At 42.1% G+C, this 24,356-nt stretch overlaps 1 protein-coding gene across 5 annotated transcripts; it reads left to right on the forward strand.

The window, feature by feature from the left end:
- The first annotated feature begins 582 nt into the window (after positions 1-582).
- LOC138158601 (zinc finger protein 436-like) lies at positions 583-22,562 on the forward strand. 5 transcript variants are annotated; one of them, XM_069084687.1, is made up of 5 exons: positions 583-624; positions 12,747-12,887; positions 14,582-14,673; positions 15,723-15,849; positions 21,145-22,562. In XM_069084687.1, the coding sequence occupies exons 2-5, from the start codon at positions 12,770-12,772 to the stop codon at positions 22,302-22,304; spliced, it is 1,497 nt and encodes a 498-aa protein (XP_068940788.1). In that variant the 5' UTR covers positions 583-624; positions 12,747-12,769; the 3' UTR covers positions 22,305-22,562. The 5 variants fall into 5 exon arrangements, with proteins under 5 accessions (XP_068940788.1, XP_068940787.1, XP_068940786.1 ...); XM_069084686.1 differs by lacking the exon at positions 583-624 and adding an exon at positions 632-870 and having other exon boundaries at positions 12,747-12,905; XM_069084685.1 differs by lacking the exon at positions 583-624 and adding an exon at positions 632-870 and having other exon boundaries at positions 12,750-12,905.
- The last annotated feature ends 1,794 nt before the right edge of the window (positions 22,563-24,356 follow it).

The following is a 24,356-nucleotide window of genomic DNA, read 5'->3' on the forward strand; positions in this document are numbered from 1 at the left end:
CTCTCTCTCTCTCTCTCTCTCTCTCTCTCTCTCTCTCTCTCTCTGTCTCTCTCTCTGTCTCTCTCTCTCGCTTTTTGGACGGCAGTTGGGGTTAAGTGACTTGCCCAAGGTCACAAGACCACTTTTGGTGTTGTGTCTGAGGCTGGATTTGAACTCAAGTCCTCCTGACTCCAGGGCTTATCATTCTTTACTTCTCTTTGCTCTTTCCCCCCTTCTTAGCCCTCTCACTCAAAATCAAATTCCAAAAGCATTTGCTATTGACAGCTATCAACAGAAAGACAAGAACCCCACAGTGCTAGCCTTCTAAGAGCTAAACAGAAGGCATTTACCTGGACAGGCCAATAATCGCTAAGTCTCAAATTTCTAATCTATGGAATAAAAGATTTGCATTAAGATGGCCTCTAAAGCCCCCTCCAATTCTCTCCAAGTCTAAGAGCTTTCCTGGCCTCCCTCAGGCTCTCCTGGAGGCAGAGTACCACCGAGATGGGAAGACCTCCTCGGCGTCCTAGAGAGGCCGAGGCAGGTGCCCACGGGAGGGAGCGCCGCACGCACGCACGCCTCGCCTGCTCCCGCCCGGGCCTCACTTCCGGCGGCAGGCAGCGCCATGGTCCTCTCCGGGCTCGGGTGAGTGTGAGGCGGCCGGGAGGGAAGGCGGGGGCGGGGCCGCGCCGCCTGGGAGCGGGACCCCGTTGTCCCTGCTCTCCGCCCTCCGCGCCCCCTATCTCGGGGCGGCCGGTCCTTTTACTCCGAACTGACCCGGACCACCGCCTGTCATCGCCGCCCATTATACAGAGAGGGAAACTGAGGCTCGGACTAGAACCCAGGACTGCCTCGGGCTGCTGCACCGGCTTCAGGACCTAGGCCCACGAGGTCCGGGGGTTGGGAAAACTGCTTCTGTTCATTTAATTTTAGTTGAAAATAGTGTTTATGTTGTTTTCGACTGGGCTCAGCATTAACGTTTGAAAGTAGTCAGCCGTCTGCCCCTCCCCCAGCCTTGCCGACCAGTGGCGAGTCCGTGGAAAACTTTTTTTCCTTAAGCAAACCTTTAAAAAAGAAAAGAAAAAAAAAACAAATTTCATTATTTATTTTTGAGTTCCAAATCTGGAAATTACACAAAATAACAGGAGCCACGTGCCTGGATCTCTCGGTCCAGCCCTCTCACTGCCAGTTCAGTGCCCAGGACCGGTGGGAAGAGACGCGGCCGCGGTAGCAGCCGGGGTCGGCCCCTCCAGTGGACCCTTTCCCTTCCTCTGGTCTTACTTTTTCCTCTTTTGTAAAATGATGGTGTTGGAGTGTATTCGCAGTTACATATTGTTTCTCATAACAGCCCCGTTGTTAGGTAGATGCTGCCATCATCCCCCATTTTCCCGGTGAGGAAAGTGATCAAAGGTAAAGGGACTTGCCCAAGGTCACACAACTATTAAGTATCTGAAGCAGGATTTGATACCAGGTCTTCCTGACCCCTCCCAGTCCAGCGTTCTAGATCCTGCATCCCACCCTGCCTTAGGAATGGGATGCATTGTCTGGCTCTGACATTTTGAATTTTTCCTCTGTACATATGTGTTATTTTTTTTTTTTGAAGATTTGCTTTATCCCCTTAATTTTTTCCACTTTCCTTTTTTTTTTTTAACTTGGCCTTGTGGGTGATTTTCATTCATTTAGTGTCTCTTCTCTCTTGGTGACTTCTAGCACAATTTTGTTCATTTTTCTAGATTCTAGAATGTCAGAGGTGGGAAGAACGAGACATCATCTCATCCAATCCCCTTCTTTTTGCAGTTAGGGAGACTGAGACCTGGAGAGGAAGAAATGACTTGTCCATGTGAGAGAACTGGAACTCTAATAAAAGTCCAAATGCAATAAACATTTATTAAGCCCTTTATGTATACAGAGCACTGGGCAGGGGAGCAGCCTAGGTAAGGCACCACTCCTGCTCCTGGGGTCTTTGCTCATCTGCTCCCATAATTCCTCATCAGATTCTCTTGGAGCACTTTATTTCGGTCTCTCCTTTCTTATACCTTGTATTATGCATTATCTGGGTCTGTGTTGTTCCCCCTAACTCCCAGTGGAGGGAAAACTCCTGGATACGTACTTTCATTTTTATCATTTGTGTTATCTCCGCCCCCACAGGGCTTGCACCCAGTACATGTAATAATTGCTTGATTGAGCTGGGGCACGTGACACGCATAGATAGGATGAATAGTAACAGTTAAGCCAGACTAACACGTGCTAAATGCATCAGAGAGATGCTGAACAAAGTGTTGTTTGAAGCCTGAGAGAAGTTGCATCTGGATGGCTTGGATCACTTGCCTTCACGAGAGCCCACTCCCCCCTGAGAGGGATGGCCACCGAGGGCTGTGGCATTAATGAGAGCAGCAAACAGCTCAATGGGAGTCCTCCTCTGAGCCACTTCTGCCATTGTCCTTGAGAGGCCAGAAACCATAATGAATGAGTCTTGGGGCGATGCCTTCATTCTCCTATTGCCTGCAGCTCTGAGCTAGGTTCTGATCATTAGTAGAAGTCACATAGTCTTACTTCCAGGCCACAGATTTTGAGGGAAGAGAGCAGGAAACTCGGAACACAGAACCTGTGAATTTCTTCCTTGCAGTTTCTCTTTGGTGAACCAAGGATTCAGATTTGTTTTTCCTTTATTCATCCCAAACTCTTTTCTTCTTGAAGGTGAGGCAGAGGGAAAACCAGACAGCAGCCACATCCCTTTTTTCCAGTGGAGAAATCCCCTCTCCTCATTTCATCACAAACATTATAGCTAATTTTCTGTGATGTTCCTCTCCCTGTCCTCTGTGTCTCCTCTCCCCTTCTTCCTCCCCCCTTCTTCCCCCCCACCTAAAAGCCTTAGAGTGTCACTTTGTAGGCCTGTCTTTTTTGCCTCCCTTTGAAGAGATCTGTTTGGATTGACCTTAGGCAAGTGTCTTTTGCTCTCTCCTTTTCAGTTTTCCTGTCTATAATATGAGGATTGATTTAGAATGATCATTAAGGCCCCTTTCACTTCTTAAGTGTCTGGTTCAAATACAGACCTCCCAGAGGAATTGAAATTGGAAAGCTGAGTTGTAGAATCCTACATATAGAAGGGACCTCAGAAATTATTTAGGCCAGGGTGGGGAACCTGCAGCCTGGAGGCGAAAAGTGCCCCTCTAGGTCCTCAAGTGTGGCCCTTTGACTGAATCCAAACTTCACAGAGCAAATGCCCTTAATAAAAGGTTTTGTTCTATAATACTTGGACTCAGTCAAAAAGCCACACCCAAGGACCTAGAAGGCCACATGTGGCGTCAAGGCTGCAGGTTCCCCACCCCTGATTTAGGCCAAACCTTTTGCTTCACTGATAGGGAAACAGGCTTAGAGAGGTCAAAGAACTTTTCCAAAGTCACACAGAATTAATGGCAGACCTGGTGAACTTAACTCATTGTTCTTCCTGCTATATCAGAATGTATCTTTTTTTATTGATAAGGTCATTTTAATGTAGCTAATGTGCCAAAATCACAAAAGGGAGCTGCCCAGACTTTGTGGTATCATTTAATCTCATTTTCCAGATGAGACACCAACAGTTTAAGTGTCTTGCCTCAAGTCAAACATCTGGACCACTATTGCTTTTTCTTTTTCTTTTTTTTGGCAAATGATATTTTGGTTTTTTCCAATTACATGTAAAGATAGTTTCTAACATTCCTTTTTTAAATAAAATTTTGAGTTCCACATTTTTCTCCTTCCTTCTGTCACCTCTCCTTTCTCCAAGACAGCAAACAATCTTATCACTATTGCTTTTTCTTAAATTTTACCCTTTATATTTTGACTTTCCTAGGTGGGGCAGTAGTCCATGGAGGTTGGAATAATTTAGTGTAGAAAGGACTCTTAGGGTAGAAGTACTTATATAAGAGGGTTAGATTAGAAAGTCCTTCCAAGTTTAAGAAAGTTTGTGACTTTCTATAATAATTTCTGGCTTTAATCCCCTTGATTAGACTTGATCTCTCTCCTCCTAATTTACCATGATTCCCTCAACAGCAGTAGTATTAATAACAGCTTATGTTTCTGTAGAGCTTTACCTCCCTGGTCACATTTGATTTCCATAACAATTTTTGAGATCAGGTTAAGTGACTGCACCTCTTTTGTGGCCCTTATCACATACTGCCTTCTTATAGTTATATGTCTTCATCTCCTCTATAGTGTTGTGAATCCTATGATAGAGAGACTGAGTCAGTTCAGAGTGTGGATAGCTGGGACTGGTTTTAAGCAGCTTGAACTTGTTATTAACATATTAGGTTCACATTTGGGTTAGTGTGAAGTTCCCCACCTCCAGAAGCAGGTACAATGCTGGCTGGTTAGTGAGTACCCACATTCTGGTTTTGTTTGTTGGTTGGTTGCTATGCACTGGGAGATAGAAAACGGAAAAACTAATCTGACAGAAGAAGAAGCTTGTTCATGGATCTTGTGTGTGGGTGTTCCATATTTTTTATAGTCAGTATGTATAATGATGATGGGGATGCTAGACTCTTCAAATGATCTCTTTATGCCTTTGTTTTGGTCTGGTCCATAAGGCGCCCATTCACCTAAATCAGGGGTTCTTTTTTTTTTTTTTGGTTGTTTGTCTTTTGAAACATTTTAATGAAATCATAATGCATGATTTTGAACCCCCAAGTTGTGGGTTTTTTGTTTTTTTTCCTTCCTTTTTGGGGGCTAAGTGACTTGCCCAAGGTCACACAGCTAGTAAGTATTAAATGTCTGACGTCGGATTTGAACTCAGGTCCTCCTGACTCCAGGGGTGGTGCTCCATTCACTGTGCCACCTAGCCTCCCCCAGATCAGAGGTTCTTAACTTTTTTTGAATAATAATTCCTTTGACAGGCTGGGGAAGCCTATAGACACTTTAGAATACTGTTTTAAATGTACAAAATTAAATACATAGGATTCCAAACCAATTAAATTGAAATACAGTTCTCAAAATGGTAAAAAAAAAAAAATTCATGGGCCCAAATTTAAGAATCCTTGATAGAGATGGTATAGTTCTTTTTGCTAGTGGTAACTTTTGATAAAAATAGGTAGGTCAGAGAATGAATTGCCCTTTGAGAAGACTGCTGCTGTTTTGGCATTTGAAGTACTCATTTATATGACAAAAGGAATTTGGGAGTCTGGGAACTACTTTATCAGCTTTTTAAATTGTTGCTTCACCACAGGAGATTGAGGATTGTTGGCAAGGGCACTGTCACTGTAGAAAATCTAATAACAAACAAGTACCCAAAAGATTCCTGGGGCATTGTGGGTCTTTGCCTACTGTTCTTTACCTTGCATGAGTTTATTCTCATTTCCTCACTCCCTATAATATTCCCCAGAAACAATATCTACCCTCATTCCCACTGGCTCTTTTAAACTCTTTTCTTGGGGGAAAAAGAACTCTTGGCATAGGTGACCAAGATCAGGAATGGTTCACACTTGATTGCATGTGCTTCTGGGCATCCCAGGAATAAACTAAGATGTCAATGAGGTAGACTGCCACCTTGCAGCCAAGTAAGGTCTTGAAAGCTGGGATTTGTTAACTCCTGGAAGACTGCCAGAGTATTCAGAGTCTGAAGGGAGCTTCAGACTATGAACTTAAAATGCCTCTTATTTGGTTTGGATGGCTATTTCTATACAGCATCCTGTGGTTTGCAGATAAAATTGAATGTAATTTTTAAGTTCATTTTGATAAATATTCCAACCCAGGGAACCTACAGCCTCCAGGCCACACTGAGACTCTCTTTGTCGTCAGATGTGGCCCTTTGACTGAATCCAAACTTCACAGAACAAATGCCCCTAATAAAAGGATTTGTTCTGTAAAACTTGGACTCAATCGAAAGGTCACACCCAAGGACCAAGAAGGCCACATGTGACATGGAGGCTGCAGGTTCGTCACCCCTGGTATATATTACAAAGGTCAGATAGTAGAGAAAAGGGGAAATCAGTTCCAGATAGTTGTCATGTTCTGGGCATGGTTGTTAGGATGCTGAATCTCTGATGTACTTCCGGGATCCTGCTCCCAGCATTCTCTGAGATAGGCCGGGTTTTGTCTTCTCAGCTCCTCCCTCTTGGCACCTGACACTCCCAGGTATCCCAGGTATGGAAACATACACATCACCTCAGGAGCACAAGTGTCACATCTTCTCTGATACTGTTCCCAGAGGGAGGGCAGCTAGGGTGATGGCTAAAATGTTGTAGGAGGTTCTAGAAATCGGGCTGATCCCCTAACATCAGCAGTCTTCCCTGCATTTGGCTGTTGGCAGCAGCCTCCCTGGATCTGTGTTCTGAGGAAGTCAGCTCAGCCCAGGCAGTCTTCTCTGGGATGTCTCCAGCCCCTGTTGCCCAGGCCTGCCTAGGTCCCTGCTTTTCCCCTCTGTGCCCTATTAGAACATGGTTCAAACCCCTCAGCATGGCATTTAAAGCCTTTCACAGTTTGGCTCCAACTTATTTTCCATATTTATTTCCCATTACTCTTCGTTATGCTTTACGTGTTGGCCAGATCATCCTACTGGCTCTTCCTCATCATGCACATACAGGCTGCACCATGTCTGGAATGCTCTCCCTCCTTACCTGTGCCCCTTGGGATCCTTGGTTTCCTTCAAGGATATACTTGGGTTCCACCCTCTTGAGACACACTTCCTGATCTCCCTAGCTATTTTCTTTTTGGTCTTTGTATCCCTAAAGCCTAGTATGCCCTAGTTAATATTCTTTTCCTCCTCAAATTATCTTGTACTTCTCTATTTACATGTTATGCTTCCCAGTGGAATGTGAGCTCCTTGAGGTCATGGACTCTTTATTTTGGCTTTGGTCTTCAACTCATAGCACAGTGTTAAACGTGACAGATGCTTAATAAATGCTTGTTGAATTGAATAGTGGGGCTTGGGATGGAGATTTGGCAATTATCATTGTGAAGCCACAGAAATGGATGACATCAGAGAGGGGATGATAGAAGGGAGGGCAGGCTGGGGGGAGGAAATTTGGAAGCACCCACTTTTGAAAAGGGACGGGATCAAAGTAGAGAATAGAACAAGTGGGTGGTTGGGTAGGAGGGAGGGAAATATAGTCAGTCTTTTACAATATATCTACTATGGTAATGTTTTGCATTAGCTACACATGTACAATCCATACTGAACTGCTTATCTTCCCAGTAAGGGTGGGTGACAAGGGAAGAAGGAAATGAATCTGGAATTCAAAGTTTTAAAATCAAATGTTTAAAAATTTATAAATACTGTTATTAATACTATTTTATATGTAATTGGGAAATAAGATATACAGGCACTGGGGCATAGAGATCCACCATGCCCTACTGGAAAAGTCAAAGGGGGTATAGGAGAAGATATGGGAGAGAGCAGATTGGAGGAGGGGATGTCCTGTGGGACCGCTATTTTGGGGCAGTGGGTAGGGGAAAAACAAGGAAAAAACTTGAAACTCAAAATCTGGCAGAAATGAATGATGTAAACCAGAAGTCAATAAAGCATTTGGAAATGGATGACATCTCCATGGAATACAGTGTAGAGGGAGAAGAAAGGAGAGCTGCAAACTGAACCTTGTAGTAGGTTCACATTTAGGAGGTGAGAGAAGGGGAAGGCAGTCAAGGAATAACCAGAGAGGAGATGAAACCCAGGCGGAGACTGCCCTGAAGCCAAGTTCTGGGTTCAAAGGCCAGTTTCAAGTGGGGGAACATCCCCATCTTGTGGACTTCTAGGGAATTGCCATAAACATTTATGTTGTATTTAGCAATGCCATGTTTAAATATGTCCCACTTAAGAGTATGAATGCCCTCACAGGAATAAAGACCCTCCATTATCATCTGGTTTTTATTTTGTCCTTTCCTGCAAGGCCTAAGTTTGAAAAAAGAAAGTGGAAGCACAGGAAAGAATGTTTATTACTGCCTACAAAAGTCCTCAGGAAACCTCAGAATGGGCCCTATGTTTACTTCAGTAATAGGAGGTTGAGGAAAGCTGTGAGACTGCATTGTTTCCATAATATACTAGGAAAGAATAGAAACCCTCATCTGAAGCCACAGATGGTAGCACTGGAAAGTTAAAAGAAAGTGGATCAATCTTTGGGGCCTTTAAAAGAAAAGAAAGAATAAGAATTTTTGAATGTTTAAACCAGGACCCAGCCTTCCACAGTCTCCTATTTCCCACCTAAATTTGTTCTGTTGGAGTCACCACTAGTGTCTGAGAACCCAGTGCTTGATGAGTAGGGAAGGAAAGAGGAGGCCTCTGTCCTTTTGACAATGATGCAGATCAAGGGTACGTGTGACCCTGGGATAGAGGGCTGGAATGCGTTTTTTTTAAATTGCTAACCCCTCCACCTTGTCCCTGATTCTGTCTTTTTCAGTCTCCTTTTGGATCTTATTCCATCTAGCACTTGCCTTCTTCACCTATATTTTTCTGTATATTCCATTTCTCTACTGTCTCCTTCCAGTTCCTCAAGCTGATGTCCTTTCTCTCCTATCCCTTTCACTGTTAAACATTTGGAAAGACTAAACTTGCTTCCTTATCATCCACTGACCATTTTACTTCCCTTCCAGAAATACCTCCACAGATCCTTTTCTGATAAAACACCAGCTCCTCAGCTTGGCATTCAGGTCTCTCAGAAATCCGATTTCAGCCTACCTTTCCAGCCTTTTCTCATATTACTTCTGGACATGCTTCTCTGCACTTTGCAGGCCATTCCTCTTGCCTGGAACATGAAGCCTCCTCGGCCTTGCCTCCCAGAAGCCTTTTCTGCCTTCAGGACTCAGCTCAGGTGATCTCTGTCCTTCCTTGGCTTCCCAGGCTCCCACCCTGGGCCTTCCCTCCCCTTGTAAGTGCCCCTTTCTTCCTCCAGAACTCTATTCCGATTCTTTTTCTCCCTCTCTACTTTTTTGGTGATCTCATTGTCTCTCATGGGTTCAAATATTATCTCTGTGCAGATTACTGCTAAGTCTATATATCCGGTGCTGTTCTTTCTCTATGCTCCAGTCTCACATCACTGTCCTACAGGCATCTCAAACTTCAGAAAAACGGACTCACAGGTTTGTATGGTTTGTGTCAGAGCCAGGACTAGAGCTTAGATCTCTTAGATCACACGGCCAGTGCTCTTTGGGGGTCATTGCTATGTGCAAGACGGTCACTCATATCTTCTATAATGACTCTGATGCCTGTTCCCTTCTGCTAAAGTTGATCCTCCTCTTTCTCATATTATTAGGCACTTAGCTCCTCCTCATTCTCCCAGTCCGTCATTCCTTCTCTTCACTGACTTTGCTCCCAAAGAATGGGAGATGTCAGTAGGTATTTCTTTGATGACATTCACCAAGACTACAGAATTCCTCATTCCTTTAGTCATTCAGGGTTCATCCTGGTAATTCCTTACCCTATAGAATGCTAACTCCCTCCATTTATTTCTTTCATTCATCCAAATTAGGGAGTGTTTTTGGAGAGAGGCAGAAAACTTTACTGACTTGGTCTATATAGAATTTGGAGCTGGAAGGAATCTTGGAGATAATCCAGTGCAGTCACCTCAGTTTAAATGGGGAGAGGATTGAGGTCTAGAGAGGAGATATCACCTGCCCAAGATCATAAAGGTTGTAGGTGAAAGAATTAGGTCTGTCTGATTTTGTCCCAGGTCCGACCCTTAAATCCAGCACCTTTCTCCTGACTGTGCTGCCTTACTTAGATGTGAGTTGTGTGTATTATTAAATTTACATACAGGTGATGGAGCTGGTATGGCTACCTAACTCACAGTTGACAGTTATCATTTAAAAAGATCTTGGCAAGTGAGAATGTTGGGCTGCATTTAGGAGGGTGAAATTTAATTAGGGATAAATGTTAAAATACTTTGCTTGGGGTTTGCTTTTTTTAATTTAGAAGTCACAGTGAAAGTACAGGAGAGGGCAAATGTGACTGGGAAAATTTGTGTGAAAAAAGCTGGGTGTTTTAATATAATGCAAATATCACATGAGTAGCTTGATAGCCAAAAAAAAAAGCTGATGTGATCTTATTCTACACTAATCAAAACATAGTGAGTGGCCTAAAAAAGTTAAGTCACAGGATCCTGGGAGGCACCTTAGAGATAATCTAGCCCAATTCCCTTAGATATGGAAACTGAGACCCAGGGAGGTGAACATTTCAAAATACTCTGCCCTGATCAGGGCAGACAAACATTTGGAGTATTGTGTTTAGTTCTGGCACCACATGATAAACTAAGAACAAGATGGTAGTAACCAGAATTAGAGGAATGAAAACTATATAAGGATTGGTTAAAATTTGAACTATAGATATTGAGCCTGAAGCAGAAAATGCTTAGAAGGGCATGTGAATGGGGAAGGGGAAGGTTGTACCCTTAAGAATTTGAAGGAGTGTCATAAGTAAAAGGGACTAGATTTGCTTTGGTTAACCCCAGAAGACAATGGGTAGAAGTTGCAGAGACATGTTTTAGATCAAATATAAGGCAAAACTTGTAATTGTTGTTCAGTCATTTCAGTTGTAACGATTCTTTGTGACCCTGTTTGGAGTTGCTTGGCAAATATACTACAGTGGTTCACCATTTCCTTCTCCAACTCATTTTACAGGTGAGAAAACTGAGGCAGACAGGGTCAAGTGACTTGCCCAGGTTCATACAGCTAAGAAGTGCCTGAAGACAGATTTGAACTCAGGAAGATAATCTTCCTGACTCCAGGCCCAGCTCTCTAACCACTGTGCCACCTAACTTCCCCAAGGAAAAACTTACAAATAAAGTTGTTCCACAGTGGAATATACTACCTTTGGAGATGAGAGAATTTAATATTCTAGTATCATATTAAAAACTAATAATTAATTTGTGATTTATGTATGATGAGTATAAATGAGTTAGGTAATCATCTCCCAGCTCGGAGGCATCTGCCTGGGCAGGGACACTTAGTTTTTGTTTACTCTGGAAACAAAAGTCAACCTCCTTTTGGAGATAGTCCTTGATCCCCTCTGTTAGAGTTTAGGGCTACCCAGCTCTTGAAGGAGAAAATTAGCCAGAGACGTTCAGATGGAAATGTCTTCCCTGGTCCACATGCTTTGTGATTGCTGAGTCTCACAACCTAGCTATGATCTCAGTGGGAGGAGCTGAAGGCTCCACCCCCTCATTAAATATCTACCTATCAGGGTCGAGTTACCCTTGTCAGGGGAGTTCTCTGTCAGAAGGAACACACCTGATTTAAGGTGTTTCAGAGTCTCTATTGATGCCTTTGGTTACTGAAACCACTGACCATCAATTTATTGATTATTGGCTAGCCTAATTATTGATCAAGAAGACCTGGAAACCTTGTCTCTGGGGATTTTATTTGCAACACTAGAGGTCTTTAAGAAGTAACTGAAAAGGGGTGGCTAGGTGGCGCAGTGAATAGTCAGGAGGACCTGAGTTCAAATTTGGCCTCAGACATTTAGCCCTTATTAGCCGTGTGATCTTGGGCAAGTCACTTAACCCCAACTACCCTGCCTTCCTTTACAAAAAGAAAAAAAAAAGTAGCTGAATGACTACAAATTGATACTGTCTCACTTTAGCTGGACTCTTCCTGCTATATAGAAGTCCTATTATTCATATTGTTTACTCCTGATCATAATTCTCAGAGAGGCTATGTTGGCCACCCCCCTGCCCTCCATCCTCTGACTGCCTGCCATTCCCCATACTGATGAAGTCTGATACTCTTCCCTCAGCTCAGTTAGACTCACTTCAACAAGCATTTAAGTGCATACTCTTGTCCATGTCTTAAAACCTTTCTAGGTCTTACCTATATTCCCCATTTTGTCCAAGGAGAGGTGGCATTCCTTGCCAAGGGTTGCCTTTGTTACCCAACCCTTTATTCCATTCTTTTCTGCCTTCTCCAGACCATTCAGTAAATTCCCTCTTTCATCTTCTATCTTTCTATTTCCACTGCCTCTTCTTAGCAGTGGATGAAAGGTCCCTGCAGGCTTTTATGGACTTGAACAATCCTGTCAGGTACCATTGAAGCACTTTGTCAGTAGTTGTGTCTGTGTGGATGATCCTTACTTCCCCGGGGAAAAGTTGTTCATTGGAACTATGAGAGCCAGACATGCACACAACTTTGATATGGACTGTTATGATAGCCTCCTACCTAACTTCCTTTCCTTCAGTGTTTTCCCATTCCATACCAAATAAAATACAAATCCTTTAGCTTAGCTTTCCACAGTCTGACTAAATTACCTCTATAGCCTTTCTTCATACCACACCCTTTTGTTTATTCTGTGTTCCAGCGAAACACATTCTCCAAACTGGTTTCATATGTGCTCATTTCTTTGCCTTTGCTCATATCATGATCTGTGCCTAGAATGCCTTTCCCTCCTTCTTCTCCTCAACCCCCCTGTTGAAAACCTAAGCTCTTTCAAGTCTCTGCTGAAATGTCAAGTGAAGCTTCCTTTATGAAGCCTTCCCTGTCTTTCTAAGACTTCAGAATTCTGTACCTGTCTTACGCACTTCTAATTTGTATTAGTTTGCCTTGTACATTTCCTCTCTCACCTCTCTTTGGACCTTCCCTAATATCCGACACAATTCCTTGCATCTCATAAATGCTTAATAGATATTTGTTAAATTAAACTGAATTTAATTCCCTGAGAGTATCTTTGCTTTTTAACATGTGTTAAATCATAAATATACTTAAGTGTTTTTAAAAAATCATTTGAATAAAATCTTTTCACCATTTTAACTCCAAACACTTTATTTTAAAAAAAAAATAGTCTTTTTATTATTTTTCTCACCCTGATTTCTCAGCAGATTCATGCTACAATGAAGAAATGGCAGCCCTCCAAGCAGCAGAGGCCCCTCCTGGCTCGGCTCTTCTCAGCTGTTCATCACTTGAGACGCAACATGTTGACAGAAGGGTGTTCCGTGATTTCCATGAATCACAGTCCAGTACTTCATTTATTATTTGTTTGTTCAGCAAGTTTTTATTGAGCTCCTGACATATAAGCTTGTTAAATGTAACACTATGGTGGGCACCGAGGGTGATTTAAGGAAGTGTAAGGCATAGTTTCTGTCTATCAGAGATCTGTAGTCTGGCTGGGCATATTTCAAAGGACTGACTTTGGTGACTGACTAATTAGATGAAACGCATAAAGTTGAGACAACAGTTAAAGACAGTGCTGAGGTTTTAAGCCTGTGCTACTGGGATAAATGATGATGCCACTGACTGAAGTAGGAGAGATGGTAAGGGAAGAAACTCATTTTGAGTTGAGTTTGCAGTGATAGTAGACACACAAATAGCTATGTCCTGCAGGCATTCTGAAATACCTTTTTGGTGGTTTATTGAAAGTTTGCAGTTGGCTGTACAAATTTCACTGTCATCAGCATAGACTTAGTAGTTGAAGACTTGGGACAGGATCACCAAGGAAAACAGTGTACAGAGAAAAAGAGAAGACCAAGAACTGGGTCTTAGAGAATGCCACCAGCAAGGTGGCAACAGGCAGCAAGGTGCTCAGAGTGCTGTGCCTCAAAGTCAGGAATACTCGTCTTCCTCAGTTCAGATCTATCCTCAGACATTTACTAGCTGTGTGACCCTAAGCAAGTCACTTAATCCAGTTTGCCTTGGTTCTTGATCTGTAAAATGAGCTGGAGAAGGAAATGGAAAATCACTGTAGTATCTTTGCCAAGAAAACCTCAAATGGGATCATGAAGAGTCAGACATGACAGTAAAATGACTGAACAACAGTAAGAGAGAAAAGGGACTGACTGCCTACAATTTTGAGCTTTTGCTCTCAGACTCTGACTATTCATATCTCACCATGGGCCTCTTTGGTAATCTAATCCCCCAGTTAAGAAACCCTGATTTTGGGGCGGCCAGGTGGCTCAGTGAGTAAGAGCACCAGCTCCAGAGTTGGGATGACCTGGGATCGAATCCGGGCTCAGACACTTAGCACCCTCCCAGAAATACCTGGTTGTGTAACCTTGAGCAAGTTACTTAACCCCAATTGCTTATTTAAAAAAAAAAAAGAAAAGAAACCCTGATTCTTCTTTCTCTGTAATTGTGGATGAGATGGACTGTAGGCTGTACCCACTCATTTATTTTTTTTTTCTTTTTGGAGGGCAATTGGGGCTAAGTGACTTGCCCAAGGTCACACAGCTAGTTTTTGTGTTGTGTCTGAGGCCAGATTTGAACTCAGGTCCTCCTGACTCCAGGGTTGATGCTCTATTCACTGTGCCACCTAGCTGCCTCTCCTCCCCCTCGCCCCCACTCATTTATTCTTTTTTTTTTCCTTTTGGAGGGCAATTGGGGTTAAGTAACTTGCCCAAGGTTACACGGCTAGTTTTTTTGTGTGGGTGTTAAGTGTCTAAGGCCGGAACCGAACTCAGGTCATCCTGACTTTGGGGCCAGCGCTTTACTCACTGCGCCACCTAGTCACCCCCCCCCCCCCCCCCCTTTTTCTTAAAAAAAACTCATTTATCTTAAAAAAACCTAGAAGAATGACATACCTACTGTGGCTACTTACTTAATTAATTATTGAGTGATTATTTAATGATATCTGAGGGAGAGGGGAGGAGGAGATTCACTTGATGGAGATTCTTATTGGGAATATATTCTTACTCATAAATCCTTTCTCATCCCTTAGCTCCATCTGCTCCCAAAGTTCCTACACTCCTCCTCAAGGGGAATTCAGGAGACCAGGTGATGGCAGCAGCAACCTTGACAACCAGGTCTCAGGTAAATTGTGGTTCTTCCCTGTTGCCTTAATGTGGCCTTTACTGTGTCCCACAGCATTCTCTCCAGGGATCTGAATTCTAGCTCCCCCAGAAGAGGCTAGACCATTCTTTGGGTGATGGTTACAGACTAGTATCATTATCCCATTTTATAGACATGGTAAAAGCAGTGGACTACATTAAGAGGCCTGGGTTCTAATCCTGACTTACTAATTAACTGCATGGCATTAAGGAAGTTAGCTTTCCTCTCTAGTTCTCAGTTCCCTCTCTATAAAATGGGGAGGTTGGAGGCAATACATTGTAGTGGAAAGAACATTAGATCTGAAGTCAGAAGACCTAGGGTCAGATCCTGCCACTTAACACCTGTGTGACATGACCTCTCTGGGTATCATTTTCTTCACCTGTAAAATGAAAAGTTTCGATTAGATGATCTTTGAATTCCTCTCTAGCTCTGATTGCTATGAGCCTGTGGCTGGATGATGTCTAAGGAACCCCTTCCTTCCTGCCCTTTCTTTTTCTTTTTTTTTTAAACAGAATCTGTGATTTCTTTGGTATTTGTAATTCCTGGTGAAGAAACTCTACCAATGCAGATCAGCCACTTAGAGTCTTAGAAAATTGCCTAGGGATATTCAGATTTATGTTGCTTGACCAGGGTCACATGGCCAATAAGTCTCCAAGGTGGGACCTGAACCTTTGTTTTCTTGACTCTGAGATTAGCTCTCTATCTACTCTACCATGTGACCAAAGCTTTGTATAATTCTGGAAGGGAAACTGATATCTAGGCAAGAAACTACATGATGTCCTTCAGCAGGTTATCAAGAGAGCCAGTATTAGAGCCCAAGTCTCCTAACTTTTAGTTTGGTGTTCCTTCCTTTGTACCATTTTGGTTTGGGGTCAAACTTTTCAGCCATCCAATAGATACTCCACACAACCTCAAAACCCTTGATTCCTGCAGATTCCTTTCCCCATCTTTCTGTTGCTGCCAACTTTGCCCATCATCCTGGGGCAGCCTGGTGGAATTGTCCCCAGGACAGCAGGACCCTGTTGTTTTAGGAGTCCGTGATGTTTGAGGATATGGCCATGTATCTCACCCCAGAGGAGTGGGGTCAACCGGACCCCACTCAGAGGGCCCTCTACAGGGATATGATGCTGGAGAGCTACAAGAATGACGTCTTATTGGGTAAGGATTCTCCCCAATCCTACTGCACAGTTTTTAACCCTATTTCCTCTTTTCCCCATTTGTTCATGAACCTGAGAAATTCAATGTTCTTCAAACCAGGGGTCCATTGAATGAATATTCATTCTCTGGACATCCAGTGGGACCAATGGTTCCCTTTGGGGTAAATGTGATAGCGTTCTATGAAGTAAACATCTCAGGGTTAGGGGATGTTTCTCATACACGTTCCCTTTAATGAGTGAGTGAATGAAAAAGTAATAAGCACTTATTAAGTGCTGTGGATACAAATACAAAAGTGAGATTGTATCTGCCATCTGTCTGGGAGAGAAAACACACTTCTAACCATGGGGACGGGTTGAGGAGCCCAAAGGGAGCAGAGATTCTGGGCTTCCTCCTGAAATGGTTGAGGAGGGGGGAGGTCAGTGTCTGGCTGGGAGAGGGGGAAGGGTTGGGAGAGAAGGACACCAGGAATACTAGCCTCTGATGCTAGATGGGATCTGTGAAGTCAGGTGAGAGGATGGAACAGCCCTCTGTGTTTAATTGCAGTTGTTTTAGGCAGCTTAGATTTGGTTTGTCCTTGTACCAAGCTGGTTGTCTCTTGGAATCATGTTGTATTGAGTTCTGGTCCTTGTGCCTTAAGAAAGTACCAAGAAGGGCAGCTGTATTAATGTCATGTAAGGCCATTTAGTTTGTACAGCAGCCCTGTGGGCTTTCAGAGATTCATGAATTTGGTATTTCAAGAAGTGTTGACTCAGAGAGTGGAAGTCCTCAGTGATCCACTTGTCTGCTCTCAGGGTCCAGAGCCATCCGTTGTATTGCTTCAAGCCATTTTTCACTGCTTGTGCCTCTAGGGCTTCTCCCACAAGAAAAAGCTTTTGGTTTGGGAGCAGGAGCTGCTCTCCATCAGAGCTGCATTTGAGGAAGAGGCTGATCTTGAGGGCTCTGAGCATCCCCCTCGTTGTCCACGTTGAACCCAAGACCCTGATTAGCTCTTAGGTGGAAGAGCAGTTGAGTCAATGTCAGGTCCTGGCTCTTCTGTTTTAAGTAGTTTCACCTTTACCATGACCTATGTTTAAGGATATTGTTGATCTACGGAAAAATCCTTTGTTGTGAAATACTGAATTTGTATGTCCGTCATCAGTCACCTTGAGATCTCTCCTACAGATTATTAACTTTTCAGCTACTCAGTAAGACTTCTACAAGCTAATCTGCCAAGTGAAGGTGTAGAGAAAAGCTCCACTCAGGCCTATCTATCCTTCTTCTGTGCTGGCTTGGTGCTTACGTTCAAGAGAAGTTTGGTCTCTTATGAGCTCCTGTACTGCTGTTTGTATATTTCTATCTTTCTTCTGATGAAGAGTGAGTAGTGGAGCCCTCTGTCTGCTATGATCATCTGGTTGTGGGCCATCATAGCACACTGTGGCCTGGTCAAAATGTGGTTGCCTAAGACTTTTGATGGCCATAACTATGGCATGTCCAGTTTCTTGAATTATGCGCTTGGACTAAGAAACCCAATGGGACAGCCAGTAAGCTTATTGCAACCTCAACCATTTCCCTCTGTCCCTCCATGGCAGTAATACATGATTTTGTCATGGACCTACCTTCATCTTCCAAGAAGATACTCTGACCGAAAGGACTTATGTCTTTGTATTGGGCCTTCCCCTGAATCCAAGACTGCCTACCTGCTAAGGAAGGAGATTTTCTCACCTTCCTTTTCACATTACCTGCTGTTGAGATCCCTCATTTATATCACATTTCTAGACTTCTCAGTTCATTACCCTTCTGTAAAGTTTCCCTTTTCCACAATGCATAACTCCTAATCTGATGAGCAAATAGAAGGGTCAAACTGACCCCTGCAATAGTTACAAGATTGACTCAGCTACCTTATTTTCTACTGTGGAATTTTGTTATAACTCAGCCTACTCATCCATTGAGCAAAACATACACTTTTATATGACCTCTGACTTCAACCCTCATATTTTCCTTGTATTCACCTTGTACCTTATAGTTCCTATAGTCAGTGACGATTTAGGGGAATTGGAGGTCCCCCAAACTGACTTATTGTACTCTATGAATATCCAAAGTAGAATAAAAACAGGGGACAAACTGGCATTATACTCCTGGGAAGCCCTTGAGGGATCAGGTCTAGGTGTCTTTTTGTACCCTCCACACTCTCAGACCTTTCTGAAAACTGGAGACAGGGGTGACCTATAGGCTTCTCCCTCACTCAGTTGGTAAATCTTATGGTTTACTGGTTAGCATTATTTTCCTCACTCCATATCCTCTTGCCTTTTACTGGTCCTTGGTTTTGAGAGACTTCCCTCATCCCTGAACAATTCCCCTGAATTCTTGTTCACTCCTGCTATTTGTGGTGCTTGGGAAGAACATATAGTCCAAGATATCCTCAGTTTACCAAAGCAATGGGTCTGCTACCAGTATCTAGTAGACTAGCAGGGATTTGACTTGAGGAGAGTATGTAGGAACCAGCACAAAATGTACATGTCTCAAAATTAGTAGAGACCTACTATTAATGCTTTTTTATGACGTGTTCAACTCTTAAAGTCTAGGGAAATGTTTGAGGAGAGGAATATTGTTCCAAATGCACAGCCTCCACAATGTGATTGAGTAAGGGGATAGGCAAGAGATAGAGTTCCAATAAAGGTGACAAAGAAGGAATAGTGTAATGGGAATGGGAATTTTTAAGATCTTCCCTGCCCCTAGGCTAAAGTGCCCCTGGAGCCTGGGGTGGGCGTCTGGTTTTTCAGTAGATACTTTTTGATTGGCCAGTGGGTCAATAAGGTTGTTACATTCTCTGAGCCAGGAGAAGGCTATATAAACCCTCATTTGAGGCTTTGTTTTGGGGCTCACTTTGAGAAGTGTTCTGTGATTTGATCAGAAGAGACTCTGGGAAGCCGTTGTTGAGAGCCCTCTGGCTTTGAAAAACCCAGATGTTGATTTGGTATGGATGTAATGGTTGGACAGTTTGGAAACCTGTCTACTTGATCTGTTTCTCTGTCTTGATAATTCTGTCTATATACTCTGAAGTTCAGGGTGCTGACCTTTTTCCCCTGAACTAGGTAAACAATACATATATTTGACTGATTAAAGTAAGCTTGTTAACCCATTTTGAGTTGCTTTCCTTTAACAAAGCAGATCTAAGAACCTGTATTGGCAGCCACCCTGGGGATGCTGGGGTGCTTGCTGATACAAATAGTCACACAAATAGGCAGAGAACCAGGAGAGGAAAGGGAAGGTGTCCAAGAAAAGAGGGCAGCTTCAGACAAGTCTGGGGTGATTAGGACAAAATAGACCATTGGATTTAGCAGTTAAAAGATTGTTGGTAAAAGCCTAAGATTGGCCCTCTTCCACCTCCATCTCTGACTCTTCTCCCTTCTCTGAGCTTGTATAGACTTATTCTCTCTTTTTAAGATTTTGCGTTATTTTATTTCTAAAATATTTTTCCCAATTATATGTAAAGACAATTTTTAACATTCATTTTAAAAAATTTAAGAGTTCCAGATTCTCTCCCTCTTTCCCTTCCTCCCCTCGCCCTACCTATGCTAAGTAATTTGATACAGTGTACATGTACGATCATGCAAAACACATTTCCATATTAGGTTGTGAAAGAAGACACAGACCCAAGAAAACCAAACCCAACACCAACACACACAGAGAAATGTAAAAAATAGGCTTTGATCCACATTCAGACTCCATCAGTTCTCCTCTGGATGTGGCTAGCATTTTTCGTCATGAGTCCTTTGGAATTGTCTTGGATTAGTGTCTTGCTGAGAAGAGCTATCATTTGCAGGTGATCATCATATAGTATTACTGTCACTGTGTAGAATGTTCTCCTGGTTCTTCTCACCTCACTTTGCATCAGTCCTTATGAGTCTTTCTAGGTTTTTCTGAAATTGTTCTGCTCATCATTTCTTAGGACAGTAGGGTTCCATCACAATCACACACCACAACTTGCTCAGCCCTGTTGATGATCATCCCCTTAATTTCCAGTTCTTTACCACCACAAAAAGAGGTGCTATAAATATTTTTGTAGAAAGAGGTCCTTTTCCCTTAAAAAAAAATCTCTGGGATACAGACCTAGTAGTGATATTGCTGGATTAAAGGTTATGCATAATTTCATAGCCCTTTGGGCGTAGTTCCAAATTGCTCTCCAGAATGGGTGAATCAGTTCACAACTCCATTAGTAATGCATTTGGGTCCCAGTTTTTCCACATCCCCTCCAACATTTATCATTTTCCTTTTCTTTCATGTTAGCCAATTGATAGGTGGGAGGTGGTACCTCAGAGTTGTTTTAATTTGCATTTCTCTGATCAATAATGATTTAGAGCATTTTTTCATATGACTATAGATAGCTTTGACTTCTTCATCTGAAAACTGCCTGTTTGTTCCTTTGATAAGCAGTAATCAGTACAGTAATTTCTGGCTATCAGAACTTTTTCCTTAATAGCTTATTTTCTACCATGTCTGATTTTTACCCTCTTCCCATATTCTGTGTAGTTGGGAGGACATTTTTAAGAGTTATAAAGCCATGTACATGTCTAATAAGCATAGTTTTTTTTTTTTGATAATCCTGCTCTTTGGTTTCAGATAAGCTGGTACCTCATTTCATAAGGAGGGACTATGCTTCCTTCTCATCTCTGGCCTGTTCCTTCCATATTCAGGTCAAGTGCTGTCTCTTCAAAGGAGTTATTGCTTTTCAGTTAGCCTGCTTTCCCTCCTAAAATTATTTATCTAGTCATCAGCAAGCATTTATTTAGAGCTTACTACTTCCAGGAATCATGCTATTTATATTCAACACTGTGAATATAAAGAAAGACAGATCCTGCCCTCAAGGAGCTTAAATTCTTGTGGTAGAAGAAGACTTACCTAAAGAAGCTGGGGAAGAGGGGAGAGGTACCCAGGAAGCATGGTGGAAAAAGTCGTCCAGGGAATCTGGAGCTGAGGCCCAAGAGGATTGAAAGAGTGTGACCAGCCTGGGGTCTTCCTTAAAATGGAGGTTTGGGGAGCACCTGACCAATCAGAGGAAGGGACTGCATGGGGAGAAAGACTCTTTTAGGGTGAGAAGGCTATTGGAACCAAATAGTGAAAGCATTTTCCCTGGAGAGAATGCTTATCTGTATAAATGTATTACTGTAATAAGCTCCTTAAGGGCAGTGACTGTTTCATCCCATCACTTAGAACCATCTTGCACCTTGAAGTTGCTTGGTCAGTTTTTGTTGAATTGAATTGTTTTTCTTTTCCCGGGGTATGGGTAACATTTTTGTTTTCTTTTTATCACTTCAGATGATGGGTCTGAGACTGAAAACATGGAGTCCCTTTCAAATCTGGAAGCTTCTGAAGATGTTGAATCAGAGGAGAAATTATCATCCGAATTCCCAATAGGTCTTCCCCAAGTACCTGGTTTTGGAGAAGCCCTTGACAGAGAACTCTATACATATGATAAGTGTAGGACTGCCTTCCAGTGGGGCTCACACCTTATTCAACATGAGCCAATTCACAGGGAAGAAAAACCCTACGAATGTAATGATTGTGGGAAAGCTTTCATGAGGAGTTCAGATCTTATTCGTCATCAGAGAACTCATAGTGAAGAAAAACCCTATGAATGCAGTGAATGTGGCAAAGCTTTTAGACAGAGCTCAGGTCTTAGTCAGCATCAGAGAATTCATAGTGAAGAGAAACCATATGAGTGCAACATTTGTGGGAAAGCTTTCAGGCAGAGTTCAGGCCTTAGTCAGCATCAGAGAATTCATGGTGGGATAAAACCCTATGAATGTAGCGAATGTGGAAAAGCCTTTAGGTGCAACTCAGACCTAACTAAACACCAGGAAATTCATAGTGGACTAAAACCCTGTGAATGTAAAGAATGTGGGAAAGCCTTTAGGAGTACTTCAGACCTCATTAAACATCAGAGAATCCATAGTGGAGAGAAACCTTATGAATGTAATGAATGTGGGAAAGCCTTCATGAGGAACTCAAGCCTTATTAAGCATCAGGGAATCCATACTGGAGTGAAACCCTATGAATGCAGTGAATGTGGGAAAGCCTTCAGTCAGACTGCAGTCCTTATTCAACATCAGAGAATTCATAGTGGGGAGAAACCATATGAATGCAATGAATGTGGGAGAGCCTTCACCAGGAAATCAGATCTTATTGTTCATCAGAGAATACATACTGGAGAGAAACCCTATAAATGTAATGTATGTGGAAAAGCCTTCAGTCGAACCTCGGTCCTTATTGAACATCAGAGAATTCATACAGGAGAGAAACCATTTGAATGTAATGAATGTAGGAAAGCTTTCAAGAGGAGATCAGACCTTATTCAACATCAGAGAATTCATAGGGGAGAAAAGTATTATGCATGTGATCAGTGTGGAAAAACCTTTACCCAGAGCTCAGGCCTTATTCATCATCAGAGAATTCATAATGGAGAGAATGTTTATTAACGTAATGAATGTGGGGAAAGATTTTATCTGGAGCCCATTCCTTACTGAGCATCAGATAAAAACCCTCTGAATATAATGAATGTGAGAAAGCTTTTAGCAGACTTGTGACTTTGTTCTTCCTGATATATCACACTGGAACTTGGGAGATTTATTAATTTCTGGAAGTAGGAATTATGTCTTTGTAACTCATTTTACATAGCATAAAATCTAGTCCTACTTGCAGATTGGCTTTTTAATAAAGACCTTTTATATTAGTAATTGGTCTAGGTGACAAATTGGGAGAGCCTTCTCACACATTGCCTTCTTTAATTGCACAGGGAATGAGAATTTTAGGAATGGATTCAATGGAAATATTGGCTCTTTGATTATTAGATTACCCTGTTCCTGCTTTCTTTTTTTTTTATTATATTTTACTTTTTTCCCCAATTTATTTATTTTTAGTTTTCAACATTCATTTCCACAAGATTTTGAGTTACATATTTTTCTCTCCTTGTCTCCCCTACCCCCCACCCCAAAATAGCTAGCCTGCTGAATACCCTTTCCCCCAATCTCTTCTCTCTTATATCCTCCCCCCCCCCCCCCCCAACTTTCTAGTAGGGCAAGATGGATTTCTATACCCCGATGCCTGTATATCTTATTTCCCAGTTGCATGTAACATGCATTAACATTTGTTTTTTTTTTGAAACTTTAAATTCTAGAGTCTTTCCCTTCTTCCCTCCTCACCCACCCCACTGGGAAGACAAGCAATTCAACATAGATTGTACATGTGTAGTTACACAAAACATTTCCATAGTAGTTATATGGTGAAAGATTAACTATATTTCCCTCCATCCTATCCCTCCTCCCCACTTAACTCTATTTTCTACTTTGACCCTGTCCCTTTTCAAAAGTGTTTGCTTCTAACTACCCTCTCCCCCAATCTGCCCTCCCTTCTATTATCCCCCCTCTTATCCCCTTCCCCCCTGCTTTCCTGTTGGGTAAGATACCCAATTGAATGTGTATGTTATTCCCTCCTTAAGCCAAATTCAATGAGAGTAAGATTGACCCATTCCCTTTCACCTTCTGCTCTTCTTCTCCATTGTAACAGTTTTCTCTTGCCTCTTTTATATGAGATAATTTACCCTAATCTAGCTCTTCCTTTCTCCTTCTGCCAATATATTCCTCTCTCACTTCTTAATTTTATTTTTAAGATATTATCCTTTCATATTCAACCCATCCTGTGCCCTATGTATATATGTACACACATATGCACACATATATTTTTACACATATACACCCTCCTATACATACATATATATGTATGTATACATATATACATATATATTCCCTTCAGCTATCCTCATAGGGAGAAAAATCTCATGAGTTACAATTACCATTTTTCCATGTAGGAATGTAAATAGTTCAACTTTAATAAGTTCCTTATGATTTCTTTTTCCTGTTTACCTTCTCATGCTTCTCTTGCTTCTTGTAATTGAAAGTCAAATATTCTGTTCTGCTCTGGCTTTTTTCATCAAGAATGCCTGAAAGGCCTCCATTTCATTGAATGACCATATTTTCCCCTGAAGCATTATACTCAGTTTTGCTGGGTAGGTGATTCTTGTTTTTAATTTTAGCTCTGACCTCTGGAATACCATATTCCAAGCCCTTCAGTCCCTTAATGTTTTAATGTAGAAGCTGCTAGATCTTGTGTTATCCTATTATGTTTCCACAATAGTAAAATTGTTCCTTCCTGGCTGCTTGTAATATTTTCTCCTTGACCTGGGAAATCTGGAATTTGACTATGATATTCCTAGGAGTTTTCTTTTGGGGATCTTTTTCAAGAGGTGATTGGTGAGTTCTTTCCATTTCTGTTTTGCCCTCTGGTTTTAGAATATCAGGGCAGTTTTCCTGGAGAATTTCTTGAAGGATGATTTCTAGGTTCTTTCTTTGATCATGGCTTTCAGGTAGTACAATAATTTTAAAATTATCTCTCCTGGATCTATTTTACAGGTCAGTGGTTTTTCCAATGAGATATTTCACATTGCCTTCTATTTTTTCATTTATTTGGATCTG

Source organism: Petaurus breviceps, unplaced genomic scaffold (assembly GCF_028583685.1).
Source record: "Petaurus breviceps papuanus isolate PSGF00001 unplaced genomic scaffold, PetGlider_PUasm1.0 175, whole genome shotgun sequence".
Classification (NCBI taxonomy): domain Eukaryota; kingdom Metazoa; phylum Chordata; class Mammalia; order Diprotodontia; family Petauridae; genus Petaurus; species Petaurus breviceps.